General features: G+C 44.5%; 2 protein-coding genes across 8 annotated transcripts; one reads left to right on the top strand and one right to left on the bottom strand.

Moving 5' to 3' along the window:
- Nucleotides 1–300: 300 nt before the first annotated feature.
- LOC103716568 (transcription factor UNE10-like) lies at nt 301–4,969 on the bottom strand. Of its 3 annotated transcripts, XM_039120607.1 has the most exons (6): nt 4,430–4,965; nt 3,699–4,332; nt 3,424–3,543; nt 1,742–1,807; nt 1,302–1,622; nt 301–848 (listed from the first exon to the last, which is right to left on the bottom strand). In XM_039120607.1, the coding sequence occupies exons 1-6, from the start codon at nt 4,528–4,530 to the stop codon at nt 705–707; spliced, it is 1,386 nt and encodes a 461-aa protein (XP_038976535.1). In that variant the 5' UTR covers nt 4,531–4,965; the 3' UTR covers nt 301–704. The 3 variants fall into 3 exon arrangements, with proteins under 3 accessions (XP_038976535.1, XP_038976543.1, XP_038976537.1); XM_039120615.1 differs by lacking the exon at nt 1,742–1,807 and having other exon boundaries at nt 1,302–1,574; nt 4,430–4,969; XM_039120609.1 differs by lacking the exon at nt 1,742–1,807 and having other exon boundaries at nt 4,430–4,968.
- A 4,926-nt stretch (nt 4,970–9,895) lies between these two features.
- Nucleotides 9,896–20,913, top strand: LOC103711681 (F-box protein At5g51370-like). Of its 5 annotated transcripts, none has more exons than XM_039120585.1 (4): nt 9,897–11,504; nt 14,649–14,714; nt 18,686–18,947; nt 19,036–20,913. In XM_039120585.1, exons 1-4 carry the CDS (start codon nt 10,333–10,335, stop codon nt 19,087–19,089), a joined length of 1,554 nt encoding a protein of 517 aa, XP_038976513.1. In that variant the 5' UTR covers nt 9,897–10,332; the 3' UTR covers nt 19,090–20,913. The 5 variants fall into 5 exon arrangements, with proteins under 5 accessions (XP_038976529.1, XP_038976513.1, XP_038976518.1 ...); XM_039120590.1 differs by having other exon boundaries at nt 9,903–11,504; nt 19,039–20,913; XM_039120595.1 differs by lacking the exon at nt 14,649–14,714 and having other exon boundaries at nt 9,908–11,504.
- Nucleotides 20,914–26,293: the final 5,380 nt, after the last annotated feature.

Genomic DNA, 26,293 nt, shown 5'->3' with positions numbered 1-26,293 from the left:
TTACTTTTACTATTTTTTAATTTTTTTAAAAAAAATCAAATTGAGTGGATTGAATAAATTTTTTCTACTCTCACCTACACATGATTTTTAAATTCCTAGGGTGCAGCCACCCATCTTTCTTTTTTTTTCTATACTCTTCGAACGAGCATTCTGTTAAGTATATCCTAGTTCTTGAACGAGCTTGAAACCCTCGCGCGCGGACTAGTGACGAACAAATATGCTATGATAACAGCTCTTATGAAAAGAAAGGGGTCCTAAAATTTTCCTCTTGGAAAAAAGATCAGATGCCAGTGGCTCCTCTGCTTCTAACCTGATAATTCTTTGCAAAAAGTGGAAGCGTCTAAGACCTTCAGCTCCACAAGGGCTGTCATCGTCACCATGAAGTTAATCGTCTCCACATTACTTGCGCCATGGTGTTTAAGATGCAACCCTTGATGGTTTTTTCCATCAAACGTCTCGCGTCCAGCCACACAAAATTGAGTCCAAAGGCAGAACGCCACATATGGATTTGTGAAGGCAAAAATATAAACGCGGTCGATCCATTTTCCACGCCAAAGCACTGGCCGTCGAGTCGACGACAGGTAGGTCTTATCATCAGCTATCATCTAAAATTACGTTCCATCTCAAGCCTTAACACCCGCATGGTAGGCTGCCCCCATGCACGTCTGCCTCGAGCTGAAGTCCGAAATATACAAGACCAGCGCCTAAGGCTTGGGATTGCCTGATGGAGGCTGCTGATTAAATTGTTGATACAGGGCGGCCATCCAGTTGTATAAGTCCATGCCCACAGCAGCAGCAGCAGCAGCAGGAGGAGGAGGAGGAGGAGGAGGCGGAGGAGGAGGCGGCGGCTGCAGGGAATTACATAAATTTGTTAGTATAAGGTTCTACATAAGAATTCTCTCTCAAAAAAGACATAACAGAGTGCCACTTTAGAAAAAGAAATATCACCTGCACGGCAAAAACTTAGTAGTTCCAAAAGAAACCACATATAAAGCGACAATTTCGCGGCAAACTCGAATCTACATTGTGTATCATATTCACCTCCACATTATTGAAAAAAAGTAATTTTTTTATATTTACCAAAAAATATTTTTTTAATCAAAAGCAGTGGAAATATAGTATTTGCTGTTCAAAAACAACGGACCTAAATCACTACTAGGACTTAAATAAGCTCGTCTCCTGCTGGGGAGAGGCCTTAGTCTTGGGTTCAACCATATATATATATATAGATGGCGGCAATTCCATCTTGTTGCTCAAAATAAAAAAAGAAATGGAGCTAAATGGCATCCCTTAGTGAATACCTGTGCTGTTTGGGAGGCAAGGAAGGCCGAGAAGGGCTCGGCAAGGTTGGTGCCACCAGGCTGCTGCATTTTGTCGCCGGAGCCATCCCAATGGGCCGTTGAGAGAGGGAGAAAGGCGGACGGGTGGATGAGGGAGTTGAGGTCCATCATGCCCATGCCCATTCCCATACCCATCTGAGCCATCTGGGCCATCATGGACATTTGGAGCTGTAGCATGGTCATCGGCATCATCATGGTTCTCATCCTGCTCATCATCCGAACCTGGGCTTGTAGCTGCTTCAAATATTCAATCACCTCATCTAGCATAGATGCTTTATCGCTCTTTCAGAAGAAGAAAGAAATACAAATAAAAAATAAAAAATAGAAAAGTAAGGAACGCATCTTGTCATATAGGTACACGAGGAAATAGATCAAACTATTGTCAAAATATAAATATGTACCTTACTTGAATTTGGAACCAACTTATGTAAGGTCTTCATCTTTTGGTTGATCCTATTCCTTCTTTTCTGCAAAGCTATTACTTGTCATTTCTTACATGTCTCCGCATAATATCTTCTATATCTAAGTCAACCTTATATATATATATATATATATATATATATATATATATATATATATATATATATATATATATATATATATATATATATATATATATATATGTGTGTGTGTGTGTGTGTGTGTGTGTGTGTGTGTATGTATTTAGTTCGTATCCAATTCCAAACATAGTCAAAAGCCCAAGGATTAAAAAAAATGCATTAGGGCTTTAGGGTGCTTATCAGTGCACCCGGGAAGTTTGTCACCCCTATGGTTTGGTAACTCAGCCTACAATCTAATTAACTGGCGTATCATATCAAAATTCCTACAAGTAACGCAAACCCACTCATCCCATGCGACAAGAGAAACTTCCCATATCCACTAAACATAAATGCCAGTCAGCATTACTCATGGAATAAATATAATGAACAATTCTGTACCGATCATATGGTCCCTCAAACAAACATGGAATAGACATGCAATGAGTATAGCACGGTGCAGGGTTATTAATTAATAGTACTGATCATATGGTCGGGAGAGACACGCTTGACTATGTTTCTAAATTACACACAATTTTGTGAGCTGATGTGCCAAAACTTTAGTGGTAAATATTATTAGATATTATATGGAAGATGCCATGTTTTTTTTTTTTTTTAAAGGGCAATTCATATAGCTCTAACTTGAGTACATCCTGCCAAATGTGGCGGTAGCTCTACTGTAGATGTCCAGTGGAACTCCCGGAAGTGTCGTGCAACATAGGAGGCGACTCAGTCTGTTCGCCTCCCAGAAAATGTGTACGGCCTGAAACTCATCCATCTCCATAGCTAATATGCGAGTCTCCCGAATGAGCGGGTGCCCATCTTCATACCTATCGGTATCCCGGATCCAATCTATGACTATGGAGGAATCCCCCTCAAGATGCACCCGCCCGGCCCCGAGCACCCGCCTCGTATAGGATATGCCCGCCCAAGCTGTCCACAACTCTGCCCCAGCAACCGTGAGATCTGTCGAGCTCCGGCATTCCGTTGCAACCAAACTCTCAAAATGGTCTCGGATAACAAATCCAACCCCTTCCGACCTCCTGTCTGTGGCCACACTGCCATCAAAATTCATTTTAAGATAACCAGGGGTAGGGGTAAGATGCCATGTCTTCCAATATCTTGTCTTTGCATGTCCTATGCAATGTGAATGGTGGGTCCCATTTAAGCCAGTCAATTAAGTCTTAACCTGTCAACTCCTAAAACTATAACCATGTAGAGGGCGAGAGAAGGGCAAATTTAGTTGCGGACAAGCATAGGCAAGCATGATGTAGATCATATATTGCATGCTAGCTGTGGCCTCTAAGAACTATAAGTCAGCATCTTACCTTATGTACCATAGCTAGATTAAAATTAATTTATACAGATATGAAACATGATGTCTTTGTCCTTATTACTATGAGAAGGCAGTCAGCACTTGTCAATTCGGTTTTAGAAAAAGAAAAAAAAAAAAATCTAGGAATTTGTTTTTTTCCTCTACATTTGAATTAGCTGATGAAAAATAAAAATAATTCTAATAAAACAGGGATGCGTATCGCTTCTCTTACACGTTCGGACTGGTTATGAATGGCGGCAGCTCTGCTCCTCCTGGTGGAGGCTGAAACCCTCCTCCCTGCACTCTCTTTCATTACCTTCTCTTCATCGGCGCATACCCCGCCGCCATCCGCCTTTGCACAACCAAAAACCGCACCAACCATGAATAAATAAAATAAATAAGTACACAAATACATGACAAAAAAATAAACTGAATTTTTCAATTATTATAACTTAGTTTGATTCTAAAAGGTGGAAAGAACTGAAGAGGGAAGGGAGAGAGGATTGCCTCAGAGTGCCGGCAGTGACAGACAGAGTCGCGGTCGTCAAAAGCCAGCAGCCTTCGCCGTCCTCCTACCCCGCCGCCAACGCCGCCGCCGGAGCTTGTGTTCTCCGTCTCTGGCGACCGGTCATCCTCCCCCTCCGCCATCGACGGCGAGGCGGAGTTGGCGGCGGCAGTGAACCCCACGTCGTCTCCCCCGCACGTGTCCAGCGTCGGTTGCGTGCTCTCCCCTCTTCTCCCCGCCCCGGGCACCGCTGCGCTCCCCCGGCTCGCGCACACCCGCCCGCCCTCCCCGACCCTCGGCCGCTTCCTCCCGATCTCCGGGTCGGCGACGTCGTCGCGCGGGGCGGCGGTGCAGGGGACGATGGCATCCATCACGGCCTGGGTGGAGCCGTGGGCTTGGGGTACGGCGAGCCAGGCGGCGAGGTCGGGGGTTGGGGTCGGGGGGAGGAGCTGGGCGTCCGCGGCCTGGTCCACGACGGCCTCCAGGGTGCCGCTCGGCCGCGGCTTTTCCCACTCGGCGGCAGCCGCGGAGGAGGAGGGTTCCTTGGGGATGGTCTCCTCGATGCGATGCTGGCCGAGGCCGTGCGAGACAAGGGGGCCGTTCTCCCATGCCAGCTCTGCCACCTCGTAGTCCGACCTAAAAGTATAATATATTGAAGGAATATTGTGCGGTACAACTTCATAGATAGCTTGATAAATTTAATAAATAAACAGAGATATTGAAGAGAACGGACATGGGGACGAGCGGGGCGCGCGATGGAAGGTGGTTGGAGGGAAGAAGAGGTGGTGGGTTAGGATGGTCATCGAGGTCCCAACTAGGAACGCACCGGCTCATCTCGTCTCCTTCTTGTTCTGTCTTCCTTCTTCTTGTTCTTTGATTTAGATATAGACTACTGAAGTGAAGAGAGAGAGTACAAGATCTAGTAAAGGAGTGGTACTGGAGGTTGGATTTTCTATTGGTGGCAGCACCGGGGGTCGAGGGAGGGGGATCTTTCTACTGCGTCCAACGATTGTCTCGGCTGTAACGAAGGGGGAGAAAGGGACATAGAAGTGTAGAACCTCGAGAAATGATGAGCAATTGGCATAAGAAGCGAAGGGCACACGAGAGAGAGAGAGAGGCAGTGTGCGGCGTAGGAAACGGAGAGCGATAACAAAAAAGGTAACGCGATACCATAAGCTGATGAGCATGGAAAGCTGGGGGTGGTTGGCTTGCGAGCTAGGATAGGAACTGAGAGAGAGAGAGAGCTAGAGAGGGGAGGGAGAAGGAGGCCTGGGCTTTTAGCTGTGGGTGGCGGGCACGTAGCTCTCTCCTACTCCACACGTCAAGCTTACAGAATGTGTGAATTAATAATTTGGACGCTCGCTTTTACTCCGACGTCTGGTCGCTGTTCTGTGGGGAACCTATATTGGTTGCTGTTCGTCGATCGTTCTTATCAACGTTGCATCTCAATTTTATCGTCTTTTGTTCCAGATACAATGATACTTCGTTTTGATGCGCCCGAGAGCCACGGGAAGGGCAGTGTACGTCACTGTAATAGACTGCTATGTTGTAGGTATGGTATCAAGATTCGTCATCTCGACGCTACGTTAGTATAATATTAATATAATATGGTACAAATTTTTTTTTAACATATTGAATATAAATACCGATCGAATCAATATAATATGATACGTTTTGGTCCAAACCGATATGATATACTATGTATAGGATATATTTTTGGCATTCATGTTGAGTTTAGATTTTTCCGGGGTTTGGGCGAAGTTGGCTCGAACCGATCTTCCATTCATGGTCTCCCATATAAAATATTAAACAGTGACTGCTATTTTTTTTTGGTTTTGGTACAGAGTACTTTTTTTTCCAGTTTTACTGCAGCATGACTAAGCCTGGGATCAACATTCGAACAGGTATTGTTTGGAGACTAGAACTTTCGAGTTCAACACCAAATTGAGGAGAGCAGATCCAACATCATGTTCTTCTATGCATGATTATTTCTCTGTATGAACATGTAAACGGCTTTCCTTGCATCACACTTGAATCCACCATGGGATGGTCCAATCTTTGTCTATCCTGCCAGATCTAGTCAAATAGTTCTTTAATGATAACAATCCTATAAAATTCGAGTGGAAACTCTCCTCCAACTTGTGTATGTACGTGGCAAATACTCATAGGTTACAAAGATCCAGTTGCAAATTTTCTCTATTTTAATCCAGACATTCTAATTAAATAGGACAAGAATCTATATTGCAAAGCTAGAAAATTTATTCTGATCCTCAACTGGAGCAATTTCAGCATTAAGATTGTAGAGGATTTGAACTCTATCTCAAAATTGAGCATCGACCTGATTTGATCCACATTAACATCATCAGGTCCGCGACTTGGTTCGGTACGTGCAAACTTCAGCTTCTCTAGAGCATTTTCCTTACCCAAACTAGAGTCGGTTGCAAAGATCAAATCATTTGAGATGGTGGGCAGGGAACGTTTTTTTAAAGCACTTCGCAATCATGCAAAAGGTACGTACTCTTGCATGCAAAAAGACAAAAAAAAAAAAAAAGAGAAGGAGAATGGAAACTTCTAATTACGGGGTGGTTGGCAGAAAACATTTTTTTTCGTATAAATATAATTTTTAAAAAGCAGATTTCTAAAAAAAGATACCTGAAAAAATACTTTTGGCATATTTGATTGACCATGAGAAAGTGACAGATTTACAGAGTACTTATGTTTGGTTGATCATCCACTTTCGTGTAAAAGTTATGTGTAATTCCTATTATACTTTTAATAAAAATTAGATCTTTAATGCTTTGGATCAAATAAGGATCCTTTATTTAATGCTGAAGGGCTTTTTTGAGAAAAAATAAAAATATTTTGATTTTCGGCTCACGGAAAAGTAACTTTTTCATGTTTACCATGAAAAAGATTTTTCTATAAAACATAGGAATCATATTTCTACGGAAATACAACTTTTCCGTCTCTCTCCTTTGAAAAATTCAACAAAAAAAAGCATCTTTCTACTTTTCCGTTGACCATACTTTTTCCACTTCTACTCCTGCGAACCAAACGAGCCCTACTTTTTGAGTAAATTATAGGTTGTGTAGGTGTTGGAACCGTTTGCGCTGATGCTGTAATCCAAGGCTTGAAATGACACCTAGACAGGCTGCCTAAGAGGGCCCAGCCCAACAGCGCCTCTACTCAAGCCCTAGAAGAGTTGGTTGGTGGGCTAAAACTCGAGCCACCAAGGCAATGACCGCCGGGACCTGTTCATTTAGCACAATGCTATTGGCAGGACTGCTATTTGATCTGAGTAACTTGAACTACGCACGGATCGGGCTTAATTCCAATAGAATCATTCCATATATTCAAAAGTAAGTTCTAGGCTTGGGAAAAAAAACAGATCAATCGGCTTATAGCCTAATGAGGCTCAAAATTTGACAGAATATATTATGATACATAATATTTAGCCAAGGATTGAAAAATCACCTAGTTTGGTATAAATTGCATGATTTGCACCGAGATGGAATCAATTAGCAGTGAGGCAGTATCTTGGGGCAGTTTGGGGATGAGCGATACCCGATCCGCTCGAACAACTTGTTAATTGAGCGGTTTCGAGCCCAAGTGTTATTGATTCGCACCAGAATGAACCGATTCGGGGCTAGCATAGATGAGAACGGCTATGTTGCCTCTTTTCTCTTTTTTTTTTCCTTCTATCCCGATTAGGTGCGAGTGGGCAAGGTAGGTTTGCGGTGAGGACAAGGCAATAATAATGGGAGGCGTCGGGAGGGGATGAGGGTTTTTGAGGAGGGAGGTGATGAGAAAGGCAGTATCATCCATGGTTATCATAGGCCATTAATAGCAGATAGAGGCGAGGGTTTGAGCACCCTCTTGATATAAATCATTTAATAATACAATATATTTAACAAAGTATAATAGCATGTTTGTGGTTGGGATTTCTTTTGTTAATATAGATGCATAGGAATTCAAATATACATTAGAACATTTTTTATTGAATTTATTTAACTTTTAAAATATTACTTTTGTCAATGGCTTTCTGTATATCATTATTAAAATTATAAAAAATATTTTTTCAGATGGCACCTCCAACAAAAACTCCCCACCACCAATATAAACATTTAACGCTTTTTGGACAATGAAAAATACTTAATTATAATTTTAATAATAATAAAAATTTTGGCAGTTGTACCAAATGACTTGAAGTAGAATCCTATCTTCACCAATATTTGAGGCGTAAAGGTGAACAAGTTATCATGTAATAAAAATATTGTTCAGAAGAATTATGCTTGCCAATAATTTTGTGTATGTTGATAAAACATTTTCTACCATCCCAAATTACTTTTATTCATGCCTTTTTGTATACTGTTACTAAAATTATACTTTAAATTGTAGTTTCCACATAATTGAGATATAGCTTATGCAAGACCACCAACAAAGTTTGTCAAGTAAGGCCCTTTTCCTTGCAGTGAATGTTGTAGTTGAAAACGTATTTCTCATGGTGTTATAAAATCCTATAATCATTTTAGAATTTATGCCCAAACATTATACTTGAAAATAGGTTTAAAAAAAAATTCTTCTCTATAATCAAGTTTCCATTTTCATCAGTGTATTCAGAAAAGAAAAAAATAGCTACAAGTGTAAAAATATCTTCAGATACAAAGGGAAATGATCTTCTACATCATCCATTCTTTCCTTTTGTGCAATACCTACAAAATATAGAAGATAAAACTATTAATTAGAATATAACTTTATATCAATTTAGTATAAATTTTAATAAAATACGTCATCTATACAACAAATTAGTTTTAAAATCTAATATGAATGTATAGATGTTATATACATAACTTGGATAGTGCATGATTTTTCATCTATATAATAAATATCCATTTTTCTATCTTTGACATGGACAAAATCTTTACCAAGATAATTAGCTCGATACTCTTGCATCCTTTCTTACAAAAATATAACTTGTATATAAGAAAATATCATAGGAAACTTAAAATTAGAATATACAAATATACCCATCGGTTCTCTCTATCTGTTCAATCCATGGTTCGGTACCTGACACACCCACCTTTTGTTGGTACAGGGCTTAGAACCTTGCATACAATCAATTGTTAGATTCAAGTCGATGGCTAACCTTCGATATAGTTAGCATATAATTGATCATTAAATCAAGCCTAACTTAAACTTGCGTCAAGATAGAATCGAACTTTATTGAAGCTTGAAGTAAGCTCAAATCAAATATATTAAAGGTCATCAAGCCGATTGACATAGACTTAGGTTTGGCTTGATTTAGTATCGGGCTTGATCAAATAATAAATTCAACTGTGATGTCAATCTTCAAGCTCGAAATTAATTTCATTTAAGCTTGATCGATCTATGGTTCAACTTAGATTTGCTTGATCACAGCCTTGCATATGTGTGGAGTTTCATCACGCCAATCCCACAAAGTCATAGTGAAACCTATGGCTACCATTGAAAGACATAGTGTACAATTGATCATTCAATCAAGCCTAAATTAAGCTTGAATCAAGACCGCATCTAACTTGATTTAAGCATAAAATAAGCTTAAATCAAACTCATTAACAGTCACAAGGCAACTGAAATAGACTTAGGTTTGGCTTGATTCGAAACTAGGCTTGGTCAAATTTCGTGCTAAGCTTGACTGGACCAAGGCTTGACCTAGCCCAACTTGATTACACCCTTGCATAGGCGTAATGTTTCATCATGCCAGTTCCACAAGGTTATAGCAAACCTATGGCTATAATTGAAACATATAAACCCAGGACAATTTCAAACCATTTCTGCATCATCTTCCCCACTATGGACAGAAGACCTGTGGGCCAAGAATGGGCCCAGAAATGGATCCATCAAACATTTGAAGTCCGCATATGCACACTGTAAATGAATAGTGGAATCCAAACCAACCTGATCATATAATAAACTACTCATGTGAATGATTCTAATAAACCTAACTTTACTTGGGCTCTATAGTTTACATGGCATGTAATGAATAGTTTTACTTTTATATCCTTCACATTTTATATAAAATTTACTAGCTAATTTGAAATTATATTATTATTGAACTATTTTGACTACCATAAATGTATTGTTCTTAAAACAAGTTATCTTTCATCCAATGCTGATATTTGCTATCAATCAGCTTGTTTAGTTTCATGCCAATTCCATTAACCTTTTAAAGTCTCTTCAATCTCCTGGACCAGAGGGGCAATCCCGTCCTTATCCCGAATTCTCGTCCCATCCCCGCTCGGAGCAGGAATAAAAAAATCCCCGCTCGGCGGCAGCTCCAAGCGTCGCGTCAAATGAGACAAACGAAGAAAAATTAAATAAGACAAAGCGATGAAAGTCCCCACCACTTGAGGCTTTTTATCTCTTCCCTCTTTTAGAAATCCGTTGCCTAGACTGGAATAATAGAATAACTTGTTAGCAACAATTTTATTTTTAACTCGAGAGAAAAAGTTTGAACGGAAGGGAGCGAAGGGAAGCAAGAAACCGTGGTGGTACCAGGGCGCAGCGAGAACCAGAGGACGAGGCGATGTGCCGGCGGAGCACCAGACCACCGCTCACCTATACCGCCGCCGCCGGAGAGACCCGCCTCAGTCCTAGATGCATCAGCAGAGCCCCCAACGCCGCCTGTCGAGCTGGCCTGACTTCTGGTTCGGCGACAAGCCCCTCAAGCATGTGGTCCTCAAGATGCAGCTCGGAGACCAAATCCTGACCCTAGAGCCCTTCCCCGCCGGAATCCCGGCCTCGATGCCGCCGCCACCAGCGGGCGGCCCCGACCTCACCGCCCTCCTCTCCGACGAGCTTCTCCTCCGTATCCTTGCCGCCCTCCCCGACCCCCTCCATAGCCCTGCCTCCCTGGTCTGCAAGCGATGGCTCCGCCTCCTCGGTCGCCTCCGCCGCTCCCTCACCCTTCTTGACTGGCCCTTCCTCTACCACCGCCTCCCCCTCCGCTTCCCCGACCTCACTGACGTCGACCTCGTCCCCGCATCCTTCGCCTCCCCTTCCTCCTGCACCGCCACCGGCGGCGGCGTCCTCACCCGCGGCCTGGTTTCCGTCCGCATGGACCCCCATGCGGAGCCCCCCATCGGCGGGTGCCGCTTCCTCCCCACCGATGTCATCGACCGCGGGCTCGAGGCCCTCGCCCGCGGCTGTGCGGGCCTCCGGAAGCTCGCCCTCGTTTCCGCCGCCTCCGAGTCCTCCCTCCTGACGGTCGCCGGCGAGTGCGCCACCCTCCAGGAGTTGGAGCTCCACCGGTGCACCGATCTCGCCCTTGGCCCCATCTCCGCCTTCAAGAACCTCCAGATCCTGCGGCTGGTGGGGTCCGTGGAGGGCCTCTATGGTGGGCCCGGGGTCACCGACATCGGGCTTACCATCCTGGCCAATGGGTGCAAGCGGCTGGTGAAGCTGGAGCTCAGCGGCTGCGAGGGGAGCTATGATGGGATCTCGGCAGTCGGGCGGTGCTGCCTGATGCTGGAGGAGCTGACGATCTGCGATCACCGGATGGATGGCGGGTGGATGGCGGCGCTGTCCTTCTGTGAGAACCTCAAGACTCTGAGGTTGCAGAGCTGCAAGAAGATTGACACTGATCCGGGGCCTGAGGAGCACCTGGGGTCGTGCCCAACGATCGAGCGGCTACAATTGCAGCGGTGCCAGCTGCGAGATAAGAGAAGCTTGCACGCGCTGTTTATGGTGTGTGAGTCGGTCAGGGAGATCATGTTTCAGGATTGCTGGGGACTGGACGATGAAATGTTCAGGATCACGAGCATCGGCAGGTATCAATTTTCTTCTCAAGCTTCCCTCGCCTTTTTGTTTGTCTTTTGGTTTCTCATCATTATTGAGTGTTAGGTTAGTTTGGTAAGTTTTACAAGCCTGATGATTTGATGGCCTTGCAAGATGTAAGAATTTAATTGTGGCTTCTTCGCAGCAGATAAATGGTGTGGTTGCGGGTGGAGATACAATTCAGCCTAAAAGTCATCTGTTGGATTCTCACTGTCACGCCCCCGCCTCTGCGAGGCACGAGAGGCACCTAGTGCCCACGTGGGGGCCACATGAGGGGGGAACACGAGGCTCCCCTGCCAGATATTGTCCGGTTCTGGGGCTTCACGCAAGCGTCCTTCACCCCTCCTCGGTTTTGTTTTCCTCCCAAAACGCGTCTACAGGATTTGGAGACACCCGCCTCATATGCCCAGGCTCTGGAACGAGTCTTTCCGATGTGGGACTATTGGGCCTCACACCCTTCCCACCATCGGACAAGAGCCGTCCTCGGCTCTGATACCAAATGTCACGCCCCCGCCTCTCGAGGCACGTGAGGCACCCAGTGCCCACGTGGGGGCCACATGAGGGGGGAACACAGGGCTCCCCTGCCAGATATTGTCCGGTTCTGGGGCTTCACGCAAGCGTCCTTCACCCCTCCCCGGTTTTGTTTTCCACCCAAAACGCGTCTGCAGGATTTGGAGACACCCGCCTCATATGCCCAGGCTCTGGAACGAGTCTTTCCGATGTGGGACTATTGGGCCTCACACCCTTCCCACCATCGGACAAGAGCCGTCCTCGGCTCTGATACCAAATGTCACGCCCCCGCCTCTGCGAGGCACGTGAGGCACCTAGTGCCCACGTGGGGGCCCCCAACCAGTGCCGTCGGAGAAAGTAGCCGCAGCTTCTCTCCGGAGCGAGGTAACTCTAACCCCTGTTTTATTTTTACCTCATGTTAACAAGACTAAAGAAAAGAAGAATCATAGATAGAGAGAGGAGAGACGTACCTGTGGTCGTCGGCGTCCAACCCTCGGCCACAGGCACCGCCCGGCTCGGCCGCAGGCCATGGGATGCGGGACGCCGACGCGGCCACGGACCGCCGAAGCGGCCCTGGGCACAGCCACGGGCACGACTGCAGGCACGGCCGCGGGCGTGACCGTGGGCGCCGCAGGCCGGCCGCCGAGCGCCGTCGGCCGTTGCTCGTCTCTCCCGAGCCCCGGTAAGGGGTTGTTCCTTGCTCTAACCGTGGGAGAAGAAGGGAAGGGAGAAGAGAAAAAAAAAAAGGAGAAGAGAAGAACAAAAGGAAGAAAAGAAGGGAAGAAGAAGGAGGAGGAGGGAAAGGCCACTTAGCGGTGGATCCTTGACTACGGTGCCGCCGGCCTTGGGGTCGGCCCCTCCCGAGAACTCCATCGCCCTCCCTTGATTGCAGGAGAAGATGAAGAAGGGAAAGCTTCGGGAAGGAGATGAAAGGAAGAGAAGAAGAATAAGGAAGAAGAGAAGAGGAGGAGAAGAAAAAGAAAGAAGAGAGAAGGAGAAGAAGTTTCGGGAAGGAAAAAGGAGAAGAGAAGAAAAGAAACAGGGGAGAAAAGAAAAAGAAAAAAAAAAAAAAAAGAAAAGATCCTAATGGATCTGGCTTAATGGGTTGGATCTGGGTTCAGATCTAAAACTAGTTAAGCCCAAAATGATTTGAGTTCGAACCCAATTAAGCTGGGTTAGTTCCAGCAGACCCAATTGAATATGAATCAGGCCCAATTCAAGCCCAAATCAACTAATTTGAGACCAAATTGGCCTCGGGTTGATCCTGACTCAAGCCTAATCCTTTAATTAAAAGCCCAATTGACATACGTGAACCCAATTTGGTTCTAAATCGAGCCCCAGGGCTCCAAATTAGGTAAATTAGACTTGAGATCCAAGCAAGTAAATTCATGTTATGATAAATTAGAAAATTATGAAATAAATAGGAATTAATGTGACCCTTATGTGATTAATTTATGTGATCAAGGATTTGTCACCCGGACGTAAGAAATTGGAAAGCAAATTGCTGTAAGTAACCCTGGCACCATCTTATTGATTTCCAATTTACTGTTTAATTGTAAGTATGAAATTATGAAATTGTATTTGATATGCTATATTTTCTCAAAATTAGGATCAAGTATATGATTGCATATGATTCATGAATTTGATTAAAGAGCATCCTTCATGAATATTTAATATTGTATGAGTTATGAAATTATGATTATGTTAGACTGCATAAAAAATGATATTTGAGGCATGTTTATGCATTTTAAATTATATGATGTCATTTATCATTTTCCAACCTATTTATGATGCTTATGATTTATGAAAGAAAAAGAATAATGATTTATGAACTCTCAGATTGCTATGTACGACCCTCGCCAGCGGGTTATAATAGCTCGGCAGACGGCCCTCGCTAGCGGGTTATAATAGCTCAGCATACGGCCCTCGCCAGCGGGTTATAGTAGCTTGGTGTAGACCCTGCCAACGGGAAATAATTGTTGGTAAAGATTATGGCCCTCGCCAGCGGGTTATAGTAGCTCGGCATACGGCCCTCGCCAGTGGGTTATAATTGCTTGGCTTAGACCCTGCCAACGGGGAATAATAGTTGGTAAAGATTATGGCCCTGTCACGGGTAATAATAGTGATCATAGCTGCACTATTATCTGAGAGCACGAATTTCAAAGCATGAATTATGATAAGTACGGATTTCAAAGCATGAATTATGACAAGTACGGATTTCAAAGCATGAATTATGACAAGTACGGATTTCAAAGCATGAATTATGATAAGTACGGATTTCAAAGTATGAATTATGACAAGTACGGATTTCAAAGCATGAATTATGACAAGTACGGATTTCAAAGCATGAATTATGACAAGTACGGATTTCAAAGCATGAATTATGACAAGTACGGATTTCAAAACATGAATAATGGCAAGAATTTTATATGATGCATATTCATATTTATGAACTTTCATTGCTTTATGACCTGATTTGTGTATATCATCTATAAAATGCTTTATTTTGCCATAACCGTTAGCTTCTTAAACACTGCATTGGCATAATTATGCTTGATCCAATAAGATAGTACTTGGTTACTTACTGAGCTGTGTAGCTCATATTTTTTTATCTTCTTTTTCTACAGAGGAATAAGATTACTAGGAGCAGGAAGCTTGGTGTTATTCAGGGTTGGGGTAACTGAAAATATTATGTAATAATTAAATTTTAGAAGTTCTGTACTGTTCCAACTTCATGAACAATGTTATGACATTAGTAAATGAAACTATTTATTTTCATTATGAAATTTTAAGTGGCTTCGTGTTATTGTGTGCATAAGATTGCAATAGCACGGCCGTGTCATGATCCGGATTTGAGGCGTGACACTCACCATCCCCTCATCTTCTTTTGACCTTGTAGTTAGTGTTATAAAATATTTCTGAGGTAGCGTAATTCATGCCTGAATTACTACTGTTAGTTAAAAAAGAATTCAAAAGATTATGCGCCACTGATAGCTAGGTGAAGGTCTGCATGTTAGGTGCTCCTCCAGCAGTGCAGAATATTTTCTTAATGACTCAAAATTGGCATCATAAAGGTGCAGTAGAACCAGAGTGATAAAAAAAGCTTTGCTTTCATTATTCGTGTCGCCTTTCCGCTTCTTTTAGTCCATGACATTTTATTACTGTTAATAACTACTCCATCGATGCAAACCTTTGCATATCCTATCTATCGGTTGGGGTAGGTTTTGTAGATTCCTTTATCATTCATATATAGGGTCTTGTAGATTCCTCTTGCACTAATTGGTGTTTTTTCTACACTTGTTTCATGCTAGATCTAATAAGAGAATTTGATGGTTCTTTATATTCTTTTGTTATATCTAATCCATGATAGTACTGAAAGCATTAAAGAAATATAAAGCATATATAGGAAGCACAACAGATGAAGGTTTCAATCATTATTAGCCTTAGCTAGGGCCAATTTAATGGATCGATTTGTATTTATAAAACATGCATCAGATATGGTGTATCTATGCTATCTTTTGGCATTATGATGACATTGTTTCGTAAATTTCAATACGAACTTGTAAGAACCAAAGCATCATTTCCAAACTTTACTATCTTAACAATTGATATAATCTTGAAGATATGCTTATATATGTAAACATCATTGTCTTCATATATATTACTGTAACACTAAATTCTATATCTATGGATTTGGAGAAGATGGCATTCTGCACAACATAGGGATTGTGAAGGTTATCCAAGAAACATACATGATAGATAATCTGTTTTCATTTCATGCTTGAACAAGCATTCATATCAATTTACAGGATACAATGAATAACACTCATGAAAAAGGGCAGCCCGATGCACAAGGCTTTCACCACTGCCAGATCTGGGAATCATAGTAATATATTAAAAAAGGCATGTCACGAATTTTGAGGGATATATCTGATATAAAAATCATCATTAGATGTTGTAATCTTGTGATCCACTAAAGCTTTTTGCATAGTGTTGTTTTGGAACTGTGGTTTCTTTCTTGGTCTTGGTGTGTTGGGTACTTGAGATAGTTGACTATTCTGATAAGGAATTCCTAGAGTTGGCTGCTTCTTGAACGATGTTTTAGTACTCTTCTGGGATTGTTTGGTTTTTGGTGGTATGCTCATTGTAGTGCCAACACTTGTTTTATAAAACAGTAAAAAACCAATGGGGGAAAAGAAGATGACATTGAAACAAAGCTTTTCTACCCATATGGGCAATTGTGAATTCCTATTACATAGCTCTTATTCCATGGTTAATGAAAAATTAGTTGGACATCATATTATCCTCTTGATTGTCCCTTGGTTACCAATATTGGTTCTAGGATTGTACCATCATTAGTGCAAGCACACTCAGGATGTTGGGATGAAAAACAATTGTGCTTTATTCAAAGCTGGATGATATCAACAAGCTAATACAACATATTTTAGAATAGAAAAAAAGAGTCAACACCAGTAAAATACCGTGGAAATTTATGCTCCAACATCCTGGAAAAGTGCATTATAGTTTTCTGGAATGACGCCTTCTTCGAGGACAACATAAGCCATCAGAAATTTTAGGAGAACTAGACAAAAAATATCCAGATGACAATCATGCAGGATTTCATATATCTGACCTAGTTCCAGTGGAAATCATGATTTGCAGATGCCAAAACCTTGATTACATTTGTGGAGTGTCACTTGGGGCGACATACGTGCCTCCAATTTTCATTATCAGAATTAAGTTCTTCAACATCTGACTAATTACGATGTTTCGACATTTTAGTTGGTCTGAATTCCAAAGCACCTAATGACATGAGATTGTCCAAAAACTTTAAATGCTACATGTAGGTAATTGTCTTCAGAGCCTTTTCATACATTTTAGTTTGAATTATAACTGTCCCAAGGTTTTGCAAGCTAACATTCATATACCATGTGGAGAATATTACCTTGGCATGTGTAATAAGAAATTGTTGAGATTGAAATCAGTACTTTAAAAATTTGTGCTAGCCTGCTTTCATTATATTAATCGTGTTGGAAATTTCTTCCCTCATTTTTTTTGTGAACATTTTGTAATTCTTGATATGTCCTTTGTCTGACAATGCTGGCTAGTCATGTTGCTAGTGACCTGACATGATATGCAACTATTTCTCTCTTCTTTTCTTCCCTTCCTTTCTCTCTTTTGGTAGGTTACTCACAGTGGGTTTGGAGGGTTTTGTCTGTCTCAATATATCATGGATCTAGGTGTTGAACCTGCCCAAGCCACTCGATGCATAGTCCCTCTAGCCCCCAAAGTATGCAATATGCATTTGTGAATTATCTAGATTGTCTCCTCATCATATTTTGTTTCATTTTTTTTAAAATTAAATGGCCATTGTTAGAATGTATCTGACACATGCCAGACTGTATCCTAGTGGTATCAAGTTCAGATATGTATTGAATATGGCCATTGCCAGTCTAGGGAAGTATTCATCCTTAGCAGGAAATTAAAGTGACTTTCAAGATGCAAACTGTTGTACAATAGCTAACCTCTATCTTCACCTTGAGGATACAATATTAGGGGTGCAAGATGTCTGAAGAGGAGATTTTATTTGTTTCTACTTTTCTAATTTTAGTAAATGGTTTCTAGTTTCTTGAGTACTTCTATTGATGTCTCTGTGGGGCCTACCGTATTAGGTTCATTATCTGTCTCAGATTTCTAGAGTTTGATGCTAGTGAAAGGCCTGAATTTCATTTTTGAGAGTTGGAGTTGGTGACGAAGTTTTCTTCGCTGATATGATAGAATTTGATAAATTTCTTATTCCAGCCTTTCTTATTTCAATTGGAAGTTGTTAATATTGGATGGGTCACAAATTCTAAATTATTTAATGACCTTACTTCAGACCCACCTACTTCAATGAAAATAATATATTCAAAAAAACAAATCGACTATATCTTTGTGGACTAAAAATTTGAGATTTTGGTCGTCGGTGCAATTCAAAAAGATCATTATATTTAATGATGTTGCCGAAAGGTAGTTCATTGTTCTTGTAAAAACATAGAGACTTGGTAATTGTACACTCTTAGTTGAAACTTACTAGTTATTGCCAATCCATTTAGGCAAAACCTTAAATTATTTACCAAAATGAGTTTTAAAGATGAGTTCCCCAGGGGAGAATATTGTTTCATTTTCCATCAGCAGTCATAAATTTGATATTAGTGAATGCAAAAAGGAAAAGAAACCATATAATGAAAAAAATGCTCAACTTCAGGTATATATCTGAATGCATAATGTGATAGCATATAGAGTTCTAGCCTTCTTCCATATTGCTGTCAGTTGAACATGTATATTGTTGGAAAAATAGTTGTTTATACCATATCATTTTCATGGTGTGGCTATTTATGATGCCCATATACTGGCTATTATCACGCCTTCAGTATTCTGCTCACAATGAGTTCTAGAAAGTTGCAGAACTTGGTAAATATGTTATGGATTTTTTTTGTTGTATTTCTTTTTTATGTTTCCATGTTGGGCTGCCTTGTGATATAGCTTTTGGCTTATTTTCGGCTTTACATTAACTGGACTGATTATAGCAACTAGTTATTCTATTACATTATTGTGGTTAAATGTGTGATGGTATTAAACTGTTTGCTTTCTGAAACTATAATTAACTTATATTGCTTTACAGGTGGGTGAAATTTCTATCATTGGAGGGATGCTCCTTGTTAACTACAGAAGGTCTGGAGTTGGTAATCTTGTCTTGGAAGGATTTGCAAAGACTTGTAGTTATTTCGTGCAATAAAGTGAAGGATGATGAAGTCACCCCTGCCCTGGCAAGCTTATTCTCTGTGCTTAAAGAGTTGAAGTGGAGGCCTGATTCTAAATCTGTCCTTGACATGAACCTTGCTGGGACAGGAATGGGAAAGAAGGGTGCAAGATTTTTCAGAAAGGTACGAGGCCTAATCATCTTGATACCTTCGTATTCTCTTTATGTTTTATTCAAAGAGGAGAAAATTGAATCCCGGACATGCTTTGCAGCAGTTTCTGCAAGGACGACAACATTTAAAAGGGAAGGCAGAAGAGAATCCATGAGAAAGCACAAGCAATAGACACAGTTGTCCCTGACTGTCATGCTGATCCACCAATTCTGTTCGTGTACAAAGAAGGGCAGGAAATTTCCTCTTGATGCACCACTATCTGAACTGTGCCATTTTATGCTTTGTTATAAAAATTAATTCCCGTGCGGTGTCTCGAGCCGCGTGCGCGCTTGCCAGCGGGCGCTTATTGGCGTCCGCTGGAACTTACGTGGGCACGCGCCAGCGGGCGCGCACTGGCGCTTGCTAGCGCACACTGTTGCCAGCATCCGCGGGCGCTGGCCAACCGCGTCCGCTGGCCACGAGATGACCACGGACGCATCAACAAAAATTACCTAAATGCTCCTGCCCAAAATCCTATAAATACCTCTTGTTTTTCCTCCCTTCGGACACGAAAAAATAGAGAAAAATACTAAAAAAATTCTGGAGAAAAGTTCTTTCTCCTCTTAGTCACTTTTGATTTTTATTTTTGTAATTTTGTTCCCCAAAGTTTATTTTATTCTTTTTATTTCGTTCTTCGCTAGATCTGTAAGTCCGATCGGATTCGATTTGGTTTTTTTCGAAACGTATCGAAAAAGAAATTTAGAGTCGTCGTATCTCTGATAAGAATTGCCGGAAGATCCGTACGTGGGGCAAACATTTCTATATATATTATTCATGTTAAGTTTTTCTATTAATTGCAATTATAGCTTGATTTGCTTATTTAGGTGATGTATTGCTAACAATCCAAAGAAGTGTTTGCCCCTACGTACGGATCTCTTGGCAATCCTTCTCAGAGATACGATGATCCTAAACTTCTTCTTCGGTACGTCTCGGAAGAAGCCAAATCGAACCTGATCGGATTTGCAGATCTAGCAAAGAACGAAATAAAAAGAATAAAATAAACTTTGCTGAACAAAATTGCAAAAATAAAAACCAGAAGTGGCTAAGAGGAGGAAGAACTTTTCTCCAAATTTTTTTTCTATTTTTTCGTGTGCCAAAAGAAGAAAAAATGAAAGGTATTTATAGAATTTTGGGCAGAGGCATTTAGGTAATTTTTGCAGACGCGTCGGCGGTCATCTCGCGGCTAGCGGACGTGGTTGGCTAGCGCCCGCGGATGCTGGCAACAGCGTGCGCTTGCTGGCGTGTGTCCATGTAAGTCCCAACGGGCGCTAATGGGCGCCCGTTGGCGGGCACGCACGCGGCCTAAGTCTCTGCATGTGCATTAATTTTTCCAACATGCTTCGCATGGGTATCAGCTTTTTGGCATGTGCTTTAACGGGGATTAATGCTCCACTATCACTTGCAACTAAGAAGTTCAAGGTTCATTAGCATGTTGGTATCAGCTTTTTGGCATGTGCTTTTACGGGGATTAATGCTCCACCGTCACTTGCAACTAAGAAGTTCAAGGGCAAATGACCATTTCAAGTCCCCATCACTTACAAAGAGGCAGTTCAAGGGACACTAGATATATCAAACGCATTGGTCAACTTTCCTCTTCTAAGACCTCTGATTCCACAGGCATCTGACCTACATATCTGCAATAATGCCATGCTATTTCTTGAACTGAAAAGAGGCACATCTGCGGCATCCCCGCTGCTCCATGCTCGTTCTCTATAATGTTATCCTTTGTTGCTAACATCTCTTTTGTTTATCAAATGGACCTTGAATGGATATTTGGAAAAGCTTTTCTGAATGCTGATGGGAAAAAAATCAATCCGTGAAAAGAAATACAGAGAATTTTCTATATCAGACCCTACTCTTGTTTGATTTACGATTCTCATTTATCTTTTGTATATGGGAGCATACGAATTATGCAATAGTTTACTGCATTCTGAAGCAATGCAATGGTTTTAGCTAGGATGTTCTACCTCCCGTGTTCTACATATGTTCGTGTATCATGTGCAAGCCAACTCAACTCAACTGAGTCTTAATCCCTGACTAGCTAGAGTCGGCTGCATGAATCTTTTTCTTCAAATCTATTTGATTTGACAATGTATCTTTCTATACCTTTCATTTGCACACAATTGTATTTCGCATCTCTGGTTACATCTAATGTGCCTCTTCAAGGATGGGAAAAGATGTGAAAGTTTATCTCCAGGCCGGAAGGCATTTGCAGCAGTTCTTTGCTCTTGGTTGTAGTTTATGAGATACCTCATTTTAACCATATCCAATGTGTTTTAGCATCTCCATTCTCCTTTTACTGCCTACTTGTATATTTTTTTAAAGGGTAGCTCTGGTTCGCACCGAAATATGGGGGAAAGAAAAAACTTCTCTGTGTCACACATACCAATTAGTTGTTTAACCGTGGTTCTGGCTAAGCTAGAATAGATCAGATCCGTTACGAGCGGAAACTGAACATCAACGTTTTATTGCCCCCAATGAAAAATTCTAATCCTAGATTTATTGTTAGTTACCAAACTACTGCTGGCTGGCTGGCTAACGGTCTCCTTAGCTTCCAACCTACCGGCTTTTTTTTTTTTTTTGCTAAAACCGATGATTCATACTATTCGGGTACGAATGCACCTAGAAGAGTCAGCATACAAAATCTCCCGGATAGCACCAGGTAAATCACCCTCACCGACCCATAGTGAGCCGCCTGAGTGGCACGCAACAAACGCCGCCACCCAGTCTGCCGCACTATTGGCCTCCCGATATACATGCCCTGCTCGAAAGAGCACCCCCCCCTCACCATCAACCATATATCCCGGAGCAGTGGGTGAACTGCCCTATCGCTATACGGGCCCTTCCGGACCCAACTGATCACAGTGGCCGAGTCTCCCTCCAGGATGATGGAGCTCGCCCGCAAAACGGATCGCGCATATCGCAACCCCATCCAAGCTGCCTGCAGCTCTGCCCCTGGAACTGAGATGTCGAAGATCTGACAGCCTCCTGCTGCCACCAAGCGGGAATCCGGGCCCCTGATGACAAACCCAGCACCTCCCCTCCTGCCGCCATCCTGGACTGAGGCATCAAAATTGACCTTGAGGAAGCTCGGGGGTGGGGGCTCCCAGGTGAAAAACACCACATGAGGAGCTGCCGAAGCAGAGTGGGGGCCCCAGATGTCCCGAGCTATCATAGGTCCAAGGTCTGAGTCAACATGGAGGAACTCCGCTGCCTGCGCCCGAGCCCGCTCCATCACAAACCACGGGGACAGACTGATATCACCAAAAATACGGCCATTTCTGGCCAACCAAATCTGGTAAGCTGTACATGCCGCTCTAACGGCCAAACATCGCATCGGTGGGGATCTAGACCAGCCCCGAACCTCCTCCAGGAAGCCGTCCCTCCGGCTCCAGACACCCTCCGAGAACCCAGACAGCCTCCAAGTCCTCCTCGCCCAGCCACACTGGAAGAGTACATGATCCACTGACTCGTCCACCTCGCAGAGCGTGCACAAGGGGGAAATGCCGACCCCCCGTCGACTCAACTCTGAACTAGTCGGCAGGCGATCCCAGGCCACCTTCCAGAGGAACAGTGCCACCCTCTGGTGTAGGCCAAACCTCCATACCCAACCACAGTCCTTACTCAGCTCAGACTCCTGCTGAAGAACCCGAGAAACATCACCAACACTGACTCTGGTCCTACAAGTGGTACTCCAGACCCTGACATCCGGACCAGCTGACCCCGGGATGGGAAGAGCCCGAACGCGCTCCACTAGGTGCTCCCCAAATAACTGACCCAGTCTGTCCTCATCCCACTCCCTCTCGCCTGGCACGAGGAGGTCACATACCCGGAGTCCCACAGCTAACTCAACTCCAATCATCGTCGGCCACAAGCTCAGCGGGAGAGCATCCACCCATGGGTCCTCCATAACATCAATGGACCTGCCATCGCCAGTCAACCACCTGGAGTGTGCCTGAGCCATAGGCAGATACCTCCCAATCTCCCGCCACATAAAGGAACTCCTCCGGCTACCCCTCACCTGGCCCACTAAGCCTGCTGGACCATATCTCGCTGACATGACCTGACTCCATAGTCCATGTGGCTCCAAAACAAGCTGCACAGCACGCCTCGCCAAGAGTGCCTCACGCCTAGCCAGGAGAGACTGTACCCCTAGGCCACCCTCACTCAAAGGCGTGCAGACTCTCTCCCAGGCCACTAGATGAACTCCATGGCCCCTCCCCAAAGAGCCCCACAGGAAGCTCCGCATCAGCCGCTCAATCCCTACCAGCACTGTCTTCGGCACAACTGTGTGGGCCATAATGTAAACCGGCATGGAGCATAGCACTGACCTGACCAGCGTCAGCCTGCCCATCATAGAGAGGGATGAGGCCCTCCAACCCTCAAGCCTACTCTGTACTCTCTGCACCAGTGTGGAACACTCCGCCACCCGCAACCTCCTCCCAGTAATGGGAACTCCCAGGTAATCTAGTGCCCCCTCCTGCTCCTGCATCCCCAAAATCACCCTGATCTCCCGTCGCACCCTCCGCTCCGTGCTCGGACTGAAGAATATGGCTGACTTTTGGAGATTAATCCTCTGGCCCGACGCCTCACAGTACTCCGACAGCACTCTCTGGAAGGTGCAGGCCTCACTAGGTCTCGCCCTAGCAAGCAGAAGGCAATCGTCTGCAAACAACAAATGAGAAATGGGCCGGGCGCCAGGGGCTGGACTATAGGCGGCCAGCCCCTGGTCCTCACAAGCAGCATGTAGCCAACGAGAGAGAACATCAGAGCAAATAATGAATAAGTATGGGGAAAGAGGACATCCCTGGCGAAGCCCCATAGTAGCTCTGAAGAAGGGAGATGGCGTACCATTGACCAAGATGGAGAAACTAGGCCCTTGCACACAGCCCAGGACCCAGTCAATCCAGATCTGATGGAAACCAAAGCTCTCCAAAGCACACCTGAGGAAGTCCCAACGAATCCGGTCGTAAGCACGCTCCATATCCAGTTTCACAGCCATCAAACAACGCCTCCTCGATGCGCGCTGTAGATCTCCCATCATCTCCTGGGCTAGCAATATATTATCGGAAATGCTCCTCCCCCCCACAAACGCCCCCTGCTCCATACTAATCAAGCTAGGCAACAAGGCCCTCATTCTCCCAACCATGATCTTCGCTACTACCTTGTACAAAGAGGTGCACAAACTAATGGGCCTGTAATGACCCGGCTCCGCCGCATCCTGACGCTTCGGGACCAAGGTTATATAAGTAGCCTGCCAGGCATCCGCCATCACCGCCCGAGCGAAGTATAACTGCACAGCCTCCACAACTGAACTCCGAATGATGCTCCAATATCTACGAAAAAAGAACGGCGGAAATCCATCCGGACCTGGAGCCTTGTCCTCCCCCAGGGACCACACTGCCTCCTGCACTTCTTTATCTGAAACTGGCTGGATCAATGCTGCATTCTCTGACTCCTCAACACGGACTGCCGGCCTGGGAAGCTGATCCGATACATAGGGCCCATCTACCTCCGTCCACCTGGATCTGAAAAACTCTAACAACACCTGTCTCACTGCAGAGTCCTCCACCACCCACTGGCCCGTCCCAACCCTCAACGATCGAATCATATTCCTTTGCCTCCTGATGACCGTCGATTGATGGAAAAAGCTAGTGTTCCGATCCCCCTCCTTGACCCACTGGACCCTCGACTTCTGCCTCCAAATTGTCTCCTGTTGATGTAGCAAGGAATGATGGGATGCCAAATAGCGTCGCAAATCCGACATCTCACCCTCCTCCAACTCCCCACCATAGTCCTCCCTCCCCTGAAGATCTGCAATCCTGCCCTCCACCTCCTCTAGTTTCCGGAATATGTTACCCACTACCTCCCGGTTCCATCTTCGAAGACGACGCTTGGTGAGCTCCAGCCTCCGCGACACCCTCTGCATGGCATCACCCTGAACTGGCATGGCCCAAGCCTCTCTGACTATTCCCCAAGATTGGGGGTAAGACAACCACAGCTTCTCAAAACGAAAAGGGCTGTGGTAGCTGGAGCTCGAAACTGTAGAAATCAGAATAGGACAGTGATCTGAGGCAATCCGAGCAAGATGACTAACCTGATAGGAAGGGAACCGCTGAATCCAATCCGGGGAGGCAATGGCCCTATCAAGCCGCTCCCACACCCTCGAGCGACCAGTCTGATTGTTGCACCAGGTGAAGCGCGGCCCAGTGAACCCGAGATCCACTAAGCCAGCCCCATTCATAAACTCCCGAAACTCCCTCCTGTCCACCGAATCCGAATAAGCTCTGCCTCCACGTTTCTCAGAGGGGGCAAGGATACAGTTGAAGTCACCCACCACCATCGTCGGCACCCCCTGGGACAACAACCGAGACAGCTCACCCCAAAGAAGTCTCCTAGTGCGGTAATCCGTGCTGGCATAGACCCCACACAGGACCCATGGGGGTTCATTCGGTTCAGAGATGACCATCACAACCTGCTGCGGGCAATTGCAAAATGCCTCTATAGAGGCCACTCCACGTCTCCACAGCATCACAATACCACCAGACAATCCCTGGGACTCTATCACAAAAGATTCCCAGTCAACGGCCAACCTCCGCATCACCCGGCACAAGCCTTCTCCAGAGACTCGCGTCTCACAAATAAAACAAACCTCGGGGCAATGAAGTTGAACTAATCTCTTGAACGACGTCAAGAAAGACGGCTTGGACGCCCCTCTACAGTTCCAAGCTAGTATTCTCATTTAAAAACTATGGGATGAGGATGAGGCATGCCCCTGACTTGGGCTACCCCCACCATGTTTGGATGAGTCCCCAGACTCCACCCCAGCATCCTGAATCACCGCCCGTAACAGTTCCACCACCCTCCCGTGAGCTTGAATGGGGGAGCTGGAACCCTGATCAGACTGACCCGGGAGGCCTCTCAGCACCACATTCGTTGAAGCACCAGGGGCTGGCTCCACCGGCAACCTCGAGAGCACCTCCTCTACTCCCGACGCCGACCAATCACCAGTTTGCAGGTCCGGTGGTGTCTCCCCACACTGCATCGGCAGAACCGGAAGTCCCTCCACCACCTTGCCGTCCGAGGCCATACCAGCTGATGTCACCTCGACGCCTCCTGCCACTGCCACCCGCTGCAGAGGAGTCGGAATCGCTGCCACAGGATCGCACGCCGGAGAAGAGGCCACCGGAACTGGCACCACGGGTCCCTCACCCGTTGGGGCGACACCAGTCGCCGGCCGGCTCGGGGCCCTAGCCGGAGGCAACGAAGCACTCCTGAAGTGCCTCCTACCCTCCACCCTCCGTCGGTGCTGCGGATCA

Source organism: Phoenix dactylifera, chromosome 2 (assembly GCF_009389715.1).
Source record: "Phoenix dactylifera cultivar Barhee BC4 chromosome 2, palm_55x_up_171113_PBpolish2nd_filt_p, whole genome shotgun sequence".
In the NCBI taxonomy this organism is placed as follows: domain Eukaryota; kingdom Viridiplantae; phylum Streptophyta; class Magnoliopsida; order Arecales; family Arecaceae; genus Phoenix; species Phoenix dactylifera.
Note: the sequence above shows the minus strand (reverse complement) of the source record. Positions and strands in the feature narration are given on the sequence as shown.

Coding starts and splice junctions, on each gene's coding strand:
- LOC103716568 (XM_039120607.1), bottom strand. CDS start 4,530: ATGAGCCGGTGCGTTCCTAGTTGGGACCTCGATGACCATCCTAACCCA. Junction 3,544..3,698: donor GTCACTGCCGGCACTCTGAG/GCAATCCTCTCT, acceptor GGTTGTGCAAAG/GCGGATGGCGGCGGGGTATG. Junction 1,808..3,423: donor TTCATAACCAGTCCGAACGT/GTAAGAGAAGCG, acceptor ATAGCTTTGCAG/AAAAGAAGGAATAGGATCAA.
- LOC103711681 (XM_039120585.1), top strand. CDS start 10,333: ATGCATCAGCAGAGCCCCCAACGCCGCCTGTCGAGCTGGCCTGACTTC. Junction 11,505..14,648: donor AGGATCACGAGCATCGGCAG/GTATCAATTTTC, acceptor CTTTTTCTACAG/AGGAATAAGATTACTAGGAG. Junction 14,715..18,685: donor GGGGTAACTGAAAATATTAT/GTAATAATTAAA, acceptor ATTGCTTTACAG/GTGGGTGAAATTTCTATCAT.